Source organism: Chiroxiphia lanceolata, chromosome 25, assembly GCF_009829145.1.
Source record: "Chiroxiphia lanceolata isolate bChiLan1 chromosome 25, bChiLan1.pri, whole genome shotgun sequence".
Lineage (NCBI taxonomy): Eukaryota > Metazoa > Chordata > Aves > Passeriformes > Pipridae > Chiroxiphia > Chiroxiphia lanceolata.
In genome coordinates, this window is record NC_045661.1 from 3,302,060 (window position 1) to 3,317,610 (window position 15,551).

The 15,551-nt window shown below is 48.0% G+C and overlaps 1 protein-coding gene across 5 annotated transcripts; it reads left to right on the plus strand.

The window, feature by feature from the left end:
• Positions 1–345: 345 nt before the first annotated feature.
• Positions 346–15,482, plus strand: TRAF3IP3 (TRAF3 interacting protein 3). Of its 5 annotated transcripts, none has more exons than XM_032710598.1 (17): positions 346–531; positions 733–862; positions 2,502–2,830; positions 3,953–4,067; positions 4,749–4,806; positions 5,020–5,044; positions 5,672–5,701; positions 5,861–5,956; positions 9,453–9,524; positions 9,782–9,922; positions 11,319–11,456; positions 11,685–11,820; positions 12,549–12,611; positions 12,690–12,743; positions 13,277–13,431; positions 14,570–14,860; positions 15,252–15,482. In XM_032710598.1, exons 3-17 carry the CDS (start codon positions 2,543–2,545, stop codon positions 15,333–15,335), a joined length of 1,746 nt encoding a protein of 581 aa, XP_032566489.1. In that variant the 5' UTR covers positions 346–531; positions 733–862; positions 2,502–2,542; the 3' UTR covers positions 15,336–15,482. The 5 variants fall into 5 exon arrangements, with proteins under 5 accessions (XP_032566489.1, XP_032566490.1, XP_032566488.1 ...); XM_032710600.1 differs by lacking the exon at positions 346–531 and having other exon boundaries at positions 545–862; positions 14,570–14,650; positions 14,747–14,860; XM_032710599.1 differs by lacking the exon at positions 733–862.
• The last annotated feature ends 69 nt before the right edge of the window (positions 15,483–15,551 follow it).

Consider the following 15,551-nt stretch of genomic DNA (forward strand, 5'->3'; position numbering starts at 1 on the left):
AATGAATTTCTGCCATTCCTGAGCCCTCCTCAGCTGCCAAAACACGTTTTTTCCCCCCCTCTCCCTCCTTTCCAATCTGCAAAAAGCCCTTAAAATAATAGCATTACTGTGCTTCCCTAAGTCTGGATTTCTCTACCCCAAAGCAGCTTTGGGGAAACCCAGTCACCGAGTGCCACGAGCAGTTCCATGAGCCAGCGCTCGACCTCTGCATGGTGGAGACCAGTAGATGGCCCAAAAGATAATTGTTAGGTCTGCTTAGAGAGGAGCTGGAGAGAGTTTGGGCTCCCAAGATAACCCAAGTGCCCGTGAGGTTGGGCCCTGTGTCCCACAAACGGGGCTGTGAGCAGAGACAGGAACCGGGGCTCGGCTGCAGCTGCAACGTTTCCTGTTTTACAGAGCGAGGAAAAAAAAGAGAGTGAGAGCAGAAAACGAGGTGGTTGGCACGAAGATGGCAGTGGGAGCGTGTTCATGCCTGATAACACCCTGCTCCTGCACAGCAGTCCAGGGGTAGGACAGGACCCCTGGGGCCAGGTAAGTGCTGGAGGACCCACAGCACCGGGGCCAGCGAGGACTGGGGGGGAGCAGAGACTAAAAGCAGCAACGTGCACCTTCTTTCCTCTTTTTTCACCCCACTTTCAGCCTACACAAAACTTGCACTGGGAAGCTGTAACATGAACCAGCAAGAAGCACTGTTGGGTTTGTTTTTTTTTTTTTTTCTTGTTTCCCTTGAAGCAAGAAGTGTAACAGCTTGGAAAGCACAGATAAAGGACATGTTTAATTAGAGAGGGTGATTTGGGGTAACAGAAGGAGGAAATAGAGTGTTAGCCTGTCAAGAAGGCCTCAACAGTTTGCTCAGCTCGGGGTGAGTAATGGACTGTGTGTTTCTTTAAGCTTTACCTTGCTTTAAAGTGCATTTTTGGTTAACTGGGGCTATTCCAGCCCTGGGACAGCACAGGTGGGAGAGGGGCTGAGCTATTCCTGATGGGAGCAGATGGATGAGCGCAGACTGGGCGGGACATTTAATGGGACCTTGTCTAAAACTCAGCAAAATCAGTTGAAAAACACTCAGCATTCGGAGCAGTGCCCTGGCTGGGGCTTGTGGACACCTGACCACCCAAAAACCACTGTGCTCCTTGCAAAGGGTGCCCCTACAGTGAAAGATGGCACCAGGAATGAGCTTTGAGCACTTCACAGCGAACACAAGGCCAACAAAAAGAATTACAGAGCAGATTTTAATGCAGACTCAACAGCATGGAAGTATTTCACGTGTAAATGAGACTTACTTGTTCCCATTTTTTTTTTCCCATTAGACTCAATAACTTCCTAATTGCCTGAGACAGAATGAGACCAATGAAGTTTTGGTGGTTTTTGTTTCACACTGGAGAACATTTAACCTGAATTTTCAGAGACTAAAATTCCTCCTTTTTTTTTTTTTTTTTTCTCCTCCTTCCTACATTAACATGATTTACTGGATACAAGGAAGTCTCACACCAGGCAGGCTGGGACCCTCTGAGCAACATTCATGGGATGTAAATAGGGATGATGGGGCCAGGGGACAGGAGAGGAGGACACAGCTTCTGCTGTGGAGGAATGAAAAGCAGTTTGGGTAGTTCTTGCTCAGCTTTCCCTTTAACTGATTTAGAGGCAAAAGCTCAAATACACTTGATACCACCAAAATCCAGTAAGGAATAACACAGTGGTGACTTGCAACCGTGCAGAGAAGTCATGAGGAGGGAGGAGGTTCCATCCCTGCACCCTGTGCACACATGTAGACAGTGCAACAGTGCTGGAATGGAGGATCTCCTCCTTTGGCCACGCCACTGTCTGGTTTGGGCCCCAAATTCCCAAGACGTGGGGCAGAATTCATGCCTGAGGCAAACTAAGAGCCTGTGCCCCCAGTCCTTGAGTACAGCTTAACAGTTAATTAATCCCAAAGAATAATAATTGATCTCTACACTTGTATGTGCAATGAAAGAAAGTCAGAGCTTGGCTAATCCCAGGTCAGGACCCACCCAATAGAGCAAGATCAGCAGGGTGTGCTTTAGACTTCATGGGCAATGGATTTACAGGATCAAGGAGGTTGGAAAAGACCTCTGAGATCACTGAGTCCAACCTCTGACATAGCACCACCTTGTCTGTTAGACCATGGCACAGATGCCACATCCAGCCTTTTCCTAAACCCCCCCGGGGACGGTGACTCCACCACCTCCCTGGGCAGCCCCTTCCAGTGTCTGATCCCTCTCTCTGAAAAGAATTTCTGCCTAATGTCCAACCCAAATCACCTCTGGCAGAGCTTAGGACTGTACCCTCTTGTCCTGCTGCTGGTTGCCTGGGACGAGAGCCCAATTCCCACCTGGCTACACCCTCCTGTCGGGGACTTGTGCAGGTTGTTCTCCAGCAACATTTACACCCACTGCCTGAGGACTCCAGAACCCAACACCTCACACTCACTAAACCTTAGAAACTATTAGTTCTGACTCAAACGGTGTCTTTTCCCTCAGTTCCACCAGGACAGAGGAGCTCGGGGAGGTGAGAGCCCAGGATGATCAGCCAGCCCGGGGAGGGGGCTCGGCCGCGGCGCCGGCGCTCGGGGGAGAGCTACGAGGAGAAGTGCGAGCGGCGGCAGGAGAGCAGGGAGAACCTGCGCGGGAGGAACAATGTGACCACCTGCCGGCATCTCCCGAGGGCAGCGGGGCAGCCACCCCACAGCCCGCGCCAGAGGGAGTTCCTGAGGAGGAGAAACCTGGCGGGCGAGGCGGGAAGGGCACCCCCGAGGCAGGAGCCGGAGGTGCAAACCCCACCGGGCTCCTCACCGACCGTCCTGCTCCAGGTAACCCCTGCCCCCGGGGCACAGCTCAGCACCCACCAAAACACCAGGGTCCACGTCACAGCGCAGCCAAAACGTGAGATTTGCACAGACAAAAACACGTGCTCTCCTCACGCCCTGCAGAGTCAGGTGCAGGCACACACATTGTCACCCCCCCCGAAGTGCTCCTCTCCTGTTTTCCGAACCCTGAGCCAGGCATTTTCTGCCACTCCTCCAAGCACAACCCCACATCCCAGCTGCCAGGCTACAGGTTTGCACTTACACAGGTTATTTTAGCCTTGCTAAGCCAGCTCTGAGCACCTGGGTTCCCTCCAGCCACCTTTGCTGCTAGCAGGAAGGGTGGAGGGATCAGGAGACTCCCTGGCACCCATTGCCAGCCCCGTGCTGCACAGCTGACAGGAACCCAGAGGGCTTTCTGTCTTGAATAACATCTGTGGCAAGCTGCAAAACACCCCAGTCAGAACCAAAGAGATTTCCTCCTAAACTTCTATCCGTGTAAAAATGAACCATTCCCTGAGTTCATCCTTGGGGCTTCACAAACTTGTGTGAGCACAGACAATCAAACATGAGGTGACTTACCCGGGTACACCCTCGAACTCCCTTTGCAGCACAAGACTGAGCAGAGCAATTACCAACCTCCTGCTGCCATTTGGTTCACCAGGTTTAGTCACAGGAATCTGGAACAGGCATTTACACGCTCACAGGGCCTTCTCTATTTACTCCTGCAGAGATATCAAAGCTCCAGCCCCGGGGGAAGCCAGTGCAGAACTGGCACCTCTGCTCCAAGGCAGCCAAACGGCAGCAGAGACCTCAACCAGGACCTATTTTCCTGCCACTCAAAGTCCTCATCTTTCCCCAAAAGATGTCAAGACACTTAGAGGGGATTCCTTGACCTGTTCTGGTGTTGCCACTCCTCCCACCCCAGCAGCCAGCTGGCTTTTCTTCCACTTTCCCAAAAAAAGCTCTGGAGCTGCTGCAGCCAAAGCAGCAGATCCTTGTGGATCTGCCATGGTTTCTTCATGCTCTTCACCCAGTCACCACAGCTACCAAACCTGACCAGGCCTTAACCCCTTCCCCTCAGCCTATTTTGGAGAGACACTGACTCAAGCTGCCCTCTCGTTCCAGGACTTGTGGAGCAGCCCCACATCACCCCCTGCACAGCCCCTGCTCCGCCTCAGCATCCCCCTTGGCATTCCAGCAGAAACCATTCCTGGGCAAAGTGACTCTGTGAACACCAAAGGTAGGTGAGGGATGCTCTGGTTTCCCAGCACAGCAGCATCCATGGGATCCCTTTCTCACCTCCATGTCTCCATCACCAAACTCTTTGGGGTGAGCTGGTGGCTTCCCTCCAACCCCAGCTCCCCAGCCAGCTTTGACCATCCCAGTCTGAGTTTCCCCTGAACAGTGCAGGAATTAGGAATACTTTTTCCTGTGGAGGGATAAACCAGCCCACAGCTTAGCCCCCAGTGCTGCCAAGCAGATGCTCTGCCCTACAGCTTCCCTGTCACTGTCCCAGCATTATCCAGAGCTCTGGGGGCTTTTTTTTTCCCTCCTTCCTACAATAATGTGATTTACTGGATACAAGAAAGTCTCACACCAGGCACAGCCACAGCAGCTCCCTGGCTGGGACCCTCTGAGCAACATTCATGGGATGTAAATAGGGATGATGAGCTCTGCCAGTGCTGATGGGGCCAGGGGACAGGAGAGGGGGATTTTTTCAGGATTACTCAGCTTCTACTTCTCTGTCCATCAGAGCAGGACATTTCTTTGCCTCTTGCCCCTATTAGTTGTCACTGGACACTATTTAAACTGCTGCCCATCCTAGGAGCCATCTGGGAGTGGAGATGGACACCCTAAAAGACAAAGTTCATGGCCCCTCAGGCAGGGGGATCATTCTCATGCTTTCACTTTGCCTTCACAGGAACACAGACCCTTCCAAATCCAAGAGGAGGAGTGAAAGACTCGAGCCAGCAGACAGAGTGAGTTGGTCCTGCCCTCCTTCCCTGGGCTGGGAATTCAGATCCCACAGAGCAGCAGCTTCCCAAGCCCAAAATGTTCCCCCTCAAAAAGGCACAAGCTTTTGCTGTACAAAACCTCCTCTTGGGGGGGGATGGCAGAGGGTGTCCAGCAGCACAGATGGCTGCAGACCCCCCATCACACACCTCACTAACACATTTTGGTTTTTATTTCAGCTGTGGATCAGCAGTTTTTAATAAGGTGAGCAAAACACTGGGAATGACCAGCCTGGAACTCCTACAAATTAAATCAATTTTCAAGTGGCTCTCAGCTGAAGGAGGGCAGATCTAGAGTGGATATAAGGAAGAAATTTTCTACTCTAAGGGTGGTGAGGCCCTGGCACAGAGAAGTTGTGGCTGCCCCATCCCTGGATGTGTCCAAGGGCAGGTTGGAAGGGGCTTGGAACAACTTGGGATAGTGGAAGGGGTGGAATTACATCATCTTTGAGGTCCCTTCCAACCTAAATCATTCCATGAATTTCTGACTGGGACACTGAGTGGTGCTAAATTTCTCTATTTTCCAAAGTTATGACACTCCTGCTATAGGAAAGGCACTGATTTCTGCTCTTCTCACTCACACCTGCCCTGATGTCACACATTGCGTGGCAAAAACACCCCAACTCCAACACAGTCAGTTGCAATAAAAATATTTTCACTTCCCCGGGAAAAAAACCCACCCAAACAAACCCCAGCAAGCTCTCCCCAACCATGCAAGTATAGGCTGTTAATTCACTTCTATTTCAAAACATTCGGATTTTGTAGCCAGTTCATTAAATGTTTATAAACTGATATAATCCTATTTTTTAAACATTTGCCCTTTCCCCTGCAGGAAATGATGCAGCTGTCCAACTACCTGAAGGTAGGTATCAAACCAGCTCAGGGAAAGCTGGTTTTCATCAAGAACAATACTTGTAAAATATTATTATTATTATTAAATAATAATTTAATATTTAAGTATTTAAAATAATTGTTAATAGTAATGGTGTTACATGCCCAATTTTAACTCCCTTCCCCACAGGAGGCCCTGCACCGGGAGCTGCTGCTCAAGCAGAAGATGGTGATTTTGCAGGAGCTTTTCTCCACACTGCTGGAAGCCTCAGAGAAATCCTGGCAGGTACCAGAACACCCCAAAAGATCATTATAAAAAGTGTTCTTTGCTTTCCCCATCAACAGGAAGTCTAAAAATCCTTCCTTCTGTAAGGTTTTTTGGAGGTTTTTATACTTGTCTTTCCCACTTTTTCTTAAATATAAGCCAACAGCTGGGTGTAAACGAGGAAAAAATTGGAATAAACCCGAACAATAATCTTCCACCAAGTTTTCTCTTCTAGTCAAAACAAGTTTCAAGCATTATGAACATTTTTTTAAATTTTTTTTTTTTTTTTTGCAAAAATAAAGATTTTAGGTGCACCCAAGTCCTGGCAAACCCTGGACTGAAAATCCTCTGAGCATCACTGAACCAGGGCTCTTTTTTTTTTTTTTTTTTTTTTTGCTATCAAGACACAAAATTGAGGTGATGCATTGTGTGTAATATATTAAGCTCTTCTATAGAATTATTAGATCAATTTATAGTTCATTGGGGCACTAAAAAAAATAAAAGGGGGGCTTTGAAAGTTCTGTTGGGGCAGAAAAACGAGCGATTATTGGGCGAGAGGGCACAGAAACCTCGTGTCAGACACATCCTGTGGTTTCAAACTTCCTCCTCCATTTGCTTCTTCAAATCTAATATGAGCAGGAAAAAACACCCCCTGCCACACTCTGCAGGAAGCAGCCATGAAACCTCACATTAGAAACAGGTGGGTGCTCTTTGCTGCTCCTTTGTCTCTGCTGCTGCTGCTGCCTCTTGCATCCAACCTTTCATCAGCCCAAATATTAACTGGGGGCTGGAGCCAATGGTGCTGCTGGGAGGGGAATTCCTGGAGCCACAGGAGGTGCTGGCAAAGGGAGGGATGGACAGGACAAGCTGATGGTTGGCTGCCTTTTTCCAGGCCCAAGTGAGATGCCAAACTCCTGTTGCAGCAGCTTTTTAATCTTCCCCGGTATTTTGAGTTTCAAGAACCTGCTGCTGAACACACATGAATGATTTTGGAGCTCCAGAAACCACTCTGTGCCCATTCCAGAGGTGCTGCTGGTGTTCCTGGGTGCTCCTGGCTGGATGGAGCAGGTGAACACTCTGCAGGAGGACAGGGGTGCCAAAGTGAAGGGATAAAGCATTTGGTGCCTCCTTCCCCCTCCCACGATTTCACTTCTAGCTCAGAGAGCTCTTCCTACCCCAGCTCTGTGCCTTAAATCCCCCATCTGCTGCAAAACTCAACACTGCCAGATGAGGGATGCTGAGAGAGTCTTGGTTATGATTATCAAGAGTAATTAATTTTAAGCTGTTCTCCTCCTAAAGAAAATTGCTGCTTTAGTGTATTTTTCTCCTCTTCCTGGCATTTGAAGCTGAGCCTGATTTTTGGGAATACCTCAAACTGCTCTGCAGAGTTTAAGCTCTTTGCCATTTCCAGCACATCACTGCTGCTACATGGACTTATTTTTCTAGCACAAGCATCGTGCTTGGGCAAACTGGAAGCTTTCCAGAAACAGCATTTATTATTATAACCCTACCCCAGCTCTCTAAAATGACTAAGGGAAGCAGTATCAGAGAATTCCCCAATCACAGGACAACCAAAACACTGCAGCTGTCAGCCAAAAGCAGTTTAGAAGACTTACATGGCACTTAAATGACAGCAGCAGAGAAATGCAGGAGAGTTTCAGATTTGGAGCTGCTTGTTCAGGTCACCTCAGACTCTGAAAAACAGGGCTGTGGAAGTGTAAAAAAATGTGGTATTTTCCAGGGAGGGTGTATTTTGAGCACATTAGCCCTAATCCTTACCCCTGCCTGGCTTATAGGTGGTGACTTGGGGCCCTCTTGATGATGGTGGCTGTAGGATTTGGGGGGGTTTTTTGCTGCTGTATTTATTTGTATGTGTGTTTTTGGTTTGGTTGGATTTGAGGGGTTGTTTTGGGTTTGTTTTTTTTTCCTCTGAAACAGCCCCTTTCACACAGTTAATCTTCAACACAAGGGCTTGACCAAGGTTTGCTCACATCCCTTATTCCATTTAGGGAAATTTCCTATTCTATGTTCTTTTGCCAATTTATGGGCTGCAGCTCCATCGAAGGAGTTTGCCAGCACAAGGACAGTGACCTCCTGGAGTAAATCCAGGGGAGGCCACCAAGCTGATCAGCGGGATGGAGCACCTCTGCTATGGGAAAATTGGGAATGTTCAGCCTGGGAAAGAGAAGCTTTGGGGTGAACTAATTGCAGCCTTTCAGTACCTGAAGGGAGCCTGCAAGAAACATGGAGAGAGACTGTTTGCAAGGGCCTGGAGTGAAAGGATAAGGGGGGATGGCTTCAAACTCACAGAGGGCAGGGTTAAGTTGGATATTGGAAAAAAATCCTTCCCTGTGAGGGTGGGGAGGCCCTGGCACAGGTTGCCCAGAGAAGCTGTGGCTGCCCCATCCCTGGAAGTGTCCCAGGCCAGGTTGGACGGGGCTTGGAGCAACCTGGGCTAGTGGAAGGTGTCCCTGCCCGTGGCAGGGGGTGGAATTACATCTTTAAGGTCCCTTCTATCCCAAACCATTCTTTGATTCCATGAGTTCTGCTCCAAAGTATAGTTGCCTTGTCCACAGCACAGTCACATCTGTGCACAACAGCTGGAACAGCACCACCCTCCAACATGAACCTCTGCAGGCAGAGTAAGATAAACCACTGAGGAAAACTAGGCATAATATTTCACATCTAAAATCACTTTTCAAAATTCCACTTACTTCCTGAGCCTTTGGCTCTTTGCACCGACAACTGAACTGGGGAGATTTAGTCTTTGGGGCTCTAAACGTGCTTCTGTGCAAATTTAAACAGTGCTAAGGCACAGGGGAATCTGCTTTTGCTTAGGTCTAACAGCTATTCCTGTAACATCAAGGAGTTTCTTTTCGGAGGTGTGACTTCAAACAGTGGTGAGCAGAGAGGGTATTGGTGTTCTCAGCACTGGTGGTGGAAAAAACAGCCTCCGTGAACTCTTTGCTGGAAATTTTATCTGAATTTGCAACACTCTGGTTTCACAAAGCCCAAGTAGCCTGACTAACACCGAGATGATGATAACAAGCAAAATGAATCATCAGTGCTGCCCTCTGTCCCCCTGCCCAACTGCAAGACGTTGCAACACAGACCCGACCTATTTTCTAAGGAAACCAGCGAGTCAGGGCTGTCACACCAGCTGGAGCTTTGGGCAGGGAGGGACCACGAGCCAGGGAACAGGCTCAGGGACCCTTCCAGACTCAAATCCCCTCCCTTTTAATTTATAATTTCACTGCCAGCACCTGCACTCAGCAACCAGTGAAACTGCCTCACACAGTTTTTCAGTCCATAAAAGTTTTGCTTCCCCCATATCCCATTTATCTGAAGTTCACAAAGGTTTACCTGAATTCAGCACTGAAGAGACTTTGACCCAATTTAGCCACAATATTACAGATGAAGGGAGAAAATAAATCAAAACACAAACTAACAAAACACTGGGGGCATATTGTGTGGTTCCTGGTTTCCCATGTCAGTTCAATTGTTTTTTTCCCCCCAGGGTCAGCTGAACGAAGACAAACTGAAGTGCAAACTAAGGGCCCTTGAAAATCAGCTGCAGGCTTGCACCCAGGTAATGTCTGAGCCACTGAGAAACACGGGGGGGGGAAGAAAGGCATGAAAACAAAAATCCAAACCACATCATTGGGTCGGGTCTCAGTTTCCAGATCAATCTAGATTAGATACATATCCAAAAAGGATTTTTCCTCTTTGCTCCACAGCAAATTAGCAGCAGCATTTACACACTCCAGATTTGCTAATATTCAGGTTCAACAAGGTTAGGAATCTGTCAGGGAAGACCCTTCAAGCACTTCTTTTCTCCCTTTAAAGAGTTACTCAAAGGAGTGTGTGAAGAAGATCCTGATAGAGATGGAGGACCAGAAGCAGACCTACGAGCAGAAGGCAAAAGAGGCTCTTCAGAAGATGCTGGAGGACAAGCTCCAAACAGAGCAGCAGCTGCAAAACTCTCAGGTGAGGAACATGTTTCACACCTGGTTTGGCTTCAGTTTAGTCCAACCGTGACAAACAAAGCACATGTCAGGGGAAAGGTGATGAAACGGGCAACAAAGAGAGAAAAATATGATTTTTTTAGCCACTGAGTAAAGCCCAAAGCAGCTTAATGCAACCTGTGCTCGTGGTGTGAGCTGCACACCAAGTTATTAAAACCAGCTTGCAGCTGGGGAAACGTGCTGCTCTTTGTCAGCTCAAACTGTAATCCCTTCTCCTCCACCCTCCCTTTGGCCCATTCCCTGCTCTGCACACTCAGGGAGCCACAAGCCACACACAGGGACATCCCAGCCACGAGGTCCCCAGAGATGCTTTTTCTGGAGTTGCTCTTTTATATGAAAATAGATTTCCCCCCCCCCCCCCTTCAAGAGGCAGCAGTTTGCTTTAACCCACGGGATAACTGGTATCTGCAGAAAAACAAGTAAATCTTATCCCAGGTTACTACCAGGCTTCTCAAGCCTGCTGGGAGCACGGGAATTAGTGTTCCACAGGGAACACTCTGCCCATGTTTGCTCTGTCCATCAGAGGGCATCAGCCCCACACAGGTTATAGTGTGTATATATCTCTCTATACAATAAAAACTATATATCTCTCTATACAATAAAAACTATATATCTCTCTATACAATAAAAACTATATATCTCTCTATACAATAAAAACTATATATCTCTCTATACAATAAAAACTATATATCTCTCTATACAATAAAAACTATATATCTCTCTATACAATAAAAACTATATATCTCTCTATACAATAAAAACTATATATCTCTCTATACAATAAAAACTATATATCTCTCTATACAATAAAAACTATATATCTCTCTATACAATAAAAACTATATATCTCTCTATACAATAAAAACTATATATCTCTCTATACAATAAAAACTATATATCTCTCTATACAATAAAAACTATATATCTCTCTATACAATAAAAACTATATATCTCTCTATACAATAAAAACTATATATCTCTCTATACAATAAAAACTATATATCTCTCTATACAATAAAAACTATATATCTCTCTATACAATAAAAACTATATATCTCTCTATACAATAAAAACTATATATCTCTCTATACAATAAAAACTATATATCTATCTATACAATAAAAACTATATATCTATACAATAAAAACTATATATCTATACAATAAAAACTATATATCTATACAATAAAAACTATATATATAATAAAAATATATGAGACATATATGTATATAAAATATATATAAATATATATACACACACACATCCCTGGTGCTGCAGGAGGCAGCACTGCCCCAGGCCAGCCTGCCATGGTCCCAGCAGGCTCTGGGTCCCAGCCCAACCCTTGCTCTCTCCCCCAGAGAAGCCTGGCAGCCACGAGAGAGGACCTCGCCTTCTGGCAAGAGCACGACACTGCCCTCAAAGCCGAACTCACCAAGGTGACCACGGCCCACAGCGAGCTCAAAACCAGCTTCCACACTTTACAGAGTGAGCTGCAGGTACGCTGGTTCCCTGCAGGAATGTTAATTCCCTGTAGGAATGTTGGTTCCCTGCAGGAACAGCCTCCACGCGGGAGTTCAGTGGCTGCCCCATCCCTGGAGTGCTCAAGGCCAGGTTGGATGGGGTTGGAGCAACCTGGGCTAGTGGAAGGTGGCAGGGGGGTGGAACAAGATGAGCTTTAAGGTCTCCCCATCCCAACCCACCCCACGGTTCTCTCCTGGCCCCAGAGAGCAGAGGCCCAGAACGAGGAGCTGCAGCGGGCGCTGCAGAGCCTGCGGAGCGAACACGCCGCCCTCCACCTGAGAGCCACTGCCCTGAGCCAGGACATCGACCTCAAGGCCCAGCACATCACTGCCATCGAAGGTATTGTGCGCAGGGAAATAGTGCCAGAGCATGTAAGGGAAGTACTCTTGAAATTCTGGTCCTTGAAGCCACACACACACACACAAAAGACCCGCTGGCTTTCAATGCGCTGCACACCTCAGCTCCTGATTTCCAGAGGGCCCCCAAAAGCCATTTCCAACTAGATTAAAGGACTTCACAGAAGTCAAGTGACTTTCCTAGAAGAAAGGATGGCCTGGGAGACCTGAACAAAAAAAAAAAAAAATAAATCAAAGCTGAGTTCTCAGCTTTGATGAGGGTTTTGCATCCTTCCAGAGCCATCAAACACAGCAATGCAGTGCCTGCTACTGTCTGAGGTGCTGCTTGGGGTGGGTATTACCAGCCTGTAAATATGAGCTAATAGTGTCCTAGACCACTGCTTTGGATAGAGACAAGCAAACTTCATGTGGCTATTTTAAAACATGACTAAGGAAGAGCAAATGGGTAGCAGTTCTAATTTCATAATAAGTCTCGCACAAACAGCTTTAAAATAAATCTTAAATTAGTAGAACGCAAGGCACACTGGAAAAAGCTGCCAAAACCAAAAGGGCAACGAACAGCTGAAAATCACATCCCTTCAGAGAAGGAAATTTGGTGTAGGCAACAATATCTGCTTCACTTTACACCTGGGGAGAAGGGGAAAGTTGCCATCCTTGCATAAAGATACAGAGATCTACACCAACCTTGATTTCCTTATGTTGTTATTTCAGACAAACTGCAAAAAGAGCAAAAGCAGAAGGTAATGCTGGAGGCAACAGTCAGCCATTTGCACAGTGAGTACCACGGAGATGCACGAGGTAAGAGGCCTGTGTAGGTGCTGTGGACAATAATGTGCTTTTCTGGGTTCACAGACTTGATCCAGAACAACCAACAGAAGAGCCAGGAGGTGGCAGTGCAAAGGAAAGGTCAGCAAACTTTGTAACCCCCACCTAGCACCCACTGGACACAAGAATGTTAGTCCTGACTCTAGGAGAAGGCTACACTGGTTTAGAATAAAGGATTATTTTAGAGCTGCACAAAACGAGTTATTACATTTCGCTAGTTAACATTAAAATATGTATTTATGATGGCAAACACTTTAAAAATAAATGGATTTCATTGCAAATTCTACTTCAGTGGCTATGCCATTTTTTTTCCCCAAACAAAACACATTCCAGTTTATAATTGCAATTACAGCTGTACTTGGAAAAAAAAAAGTAATAAAATGCATTTTAGATATCCCTCCCCTCCATTTCTGGCAACTACTGAGAAAGATTGCTCTAAATATGATTAACATGTAGCTACAGCAGAGACAGGCCTGTGATAATGAACTGAGCTCCTGTGCCTTCTGCTGTGTGTGTAACATGTAAATATTATCCTTAAACTGCCGAGTAAACAAGATCTAAAGCGAACCCAGAGCCTGGACCTGTTTCTCATCAGCAGCCTGACTGTTTTCTAGACCAGGTTTTCACCACCCAGACCCCACCTCTCATTCCTGCCAAGGAAAACCAAAACACTCTGTTAGAGCATCCTGAGGAGGAGGAGAAGGGAGAAGAAAGTCTGAAGGCTGAGATGCAGAAAAAGACATCCCAGCTCACAGCAAAGGAGAATGAGGTGAGGAAGCCACTGAATTGTTGCTGGTTTAAGAGCTCCAGCAGCAGCACAACACAACAAATGTCCTGGAGATAACTCAAACTTGGTGCCCCCTGTGAGGATTCTCTCTGCTGAATTTTTATCCTGATACCAGCCTTGCCTAAATCTCCAGTAAAGCACCTCCATGGAAGGACAAGGTACCAGCAGCCCTTGGCAGTAGCAGCAGAGCCCTCTCCACACAAACCCATTTCTGTTGGCACAGACAAGAGTCTCAAGAGCCTCACAGGAAAAAGCCACATTAAGAACCAAAACCCTGAGCACAAAGGAGGGAGAGAAGGGGAAAAAAAGGCTTGCAATAATAACAATAATATGAATAACAGGCAGAGCCTGCTAACAGAAGCACTGCCCTTGCCACTGGGCTGCAAAAAAAAAAAAAAAAAAAACAACCAAGCCTTTCCAGCCTTTTACACATTCCTTTCCATCAAATTATCCTTCTGCCAACTAACAGCCCCACAAGCAGTACTCAGACAGCAAGGATTTATTAAAAAGGGACTTATAAAAAATGATTTATAACTTACTGTAGCAGAGCTGAGAGCCACCCAGGAGAAGACCTTGTCACGTTAATCCAAAATAGAGAGAAGACCAGCACCAACAGGTCTTACCCAGCACCCCCTGGGGAAGGGTTTATAAAGCACAATCACAGCAAGAGGGAACAGCTGGGGAGGGGGCCCAGCTGCCCCCTATTTGGCTCCTGAAGCCTCTGGGCACGGGCAGCTCCTTCCACAGCTGCTGCCAATGCTCTGCTCATCAGAACGGCAGCAGGGTCTTGTGCCCTTCAGGAAAGGGCCCTCCCTGGGTTTTGGGGTTGTGCAGCACAACCAAGCTGCCTGTCCCATGTATCCCATGTCTCAGAGGGTTTAAAGGGCTCTGGGATTGCTGTCAGGGTCAGTGAAATGGAGAATGAATTTCAGAATGAGAGGCAAACCCTGACAGGAGTTTGCACCGCACGTCTTCTTCCCGGTCATAAAAATCGCTGTCCCTCCTTTCTCCGCTGGGATGTGAAGGTTGGCAGCGAAGCCAAGCAGGGCTGGTGACAGACTGGGCACTGCCTCCACCACCACATTCCCAGTAACCCCGAGATCTGCTCTGTTCCCTGCAGGTACACGTGGACACCCAGGCACACGTGGACACCGGGGCAGCAGGAGCGAGACCCCCCGGCCCGGGCGGTGCCCGCGCGCGGGTGAAGCTCTGCAGCCTCTGCGGGGGCCCTGCCAGGCTGCGTGGGTACAAGAGGGAGGGGACCCACCCCGGTAACCCCCCCTTGCTGTGCTTGCAGTGCTGGGAGCTGCGTTTGGAGCTGGAGGCCCTGAGTGAGGAGTACCGCTCCTGCCTGAGCCGGCTGCGCCAGTGCCGCGACGAGCTCAACCGCTCCCACAGCCAGCGGGCCCAGGTGGGAGTCCCCAACCCCAAACCCCAGTGCTGCACATCAGCCTGGGAAACCCCCCCCCAATGTGGAGAGATCAGTGACATGTCTGCTAGGGATGAGATGAGAAGTTTCTTCCCCAGCAAGGGGACCTGAGGGAATGGCCTGGAGTCGGGTTAGGTTGGGTATTAGAAAAAGGTTCTTCCCCCAGAGGGTGGTTGGGCACTGAACGGGCTCCCCAGGGAAGTGATCACAGCTCCAAGCCTGACAGAGCTCAAGGAGCATTTGGATGATGCTCTCAGGCTCACAGTGTGACTCCTGGGGATGGTCCTGCGCAGGGCCAGGAGTTGGACTTGACGATCCCTGTGGTCCCTTCCAACTCTGTGAAATTCCCACTAACACTTGCTTTTCCCTGCAGAGGCAGCGTGGTCACTGGATCCCCCTCGTGGTGGCACTCACAGCAGTGGCCATTGCCACCTTCCTGGCAAGTTACAGGCCATGAAGGGCCTCCCTGATGACTGACTTCACTGCAGGAACTGAGTGTGCTTCCCCAAAAGTCTGTGACCTCAGTGCACCTTCTGCTGTTTTGTACCTGCGCGTTTGGTTCACATCCTGAGCTGGTCTCACTCCAGACAAACTCCCAATAAATGCTGGAATATCACCCCTTCCCTCTGCTGCTTTGGTTACTCTGTTCCAGCTGAAGGTTGCACTGCCCTGT

Bases quoted from the DNA above. Each gene is read 5' to 3' on its own strand.
- TRAF3IP3 (XM_032710598.1), top strand. From the start codon at position 2,543: ATGATCAGCCAGCCCGGGGAGGGGGCTCGGCCGCGGCGCCGGCGCTCG. The intron at 2,831-3,952 runs GTAACCCCTGCC...CTCTCGTTCCAG, and splicing joins CACCGACCGTCCTGCTCCAG to GACTTGTGGAGCAGCCCCAC. The intron at 12,612-12,689 runs GTGAGTACCACG...CTGGGTTCACAG, and splicing joins AACAGTCAGCCATTTGCACA to ACTTGATCCAGAACAACCAA.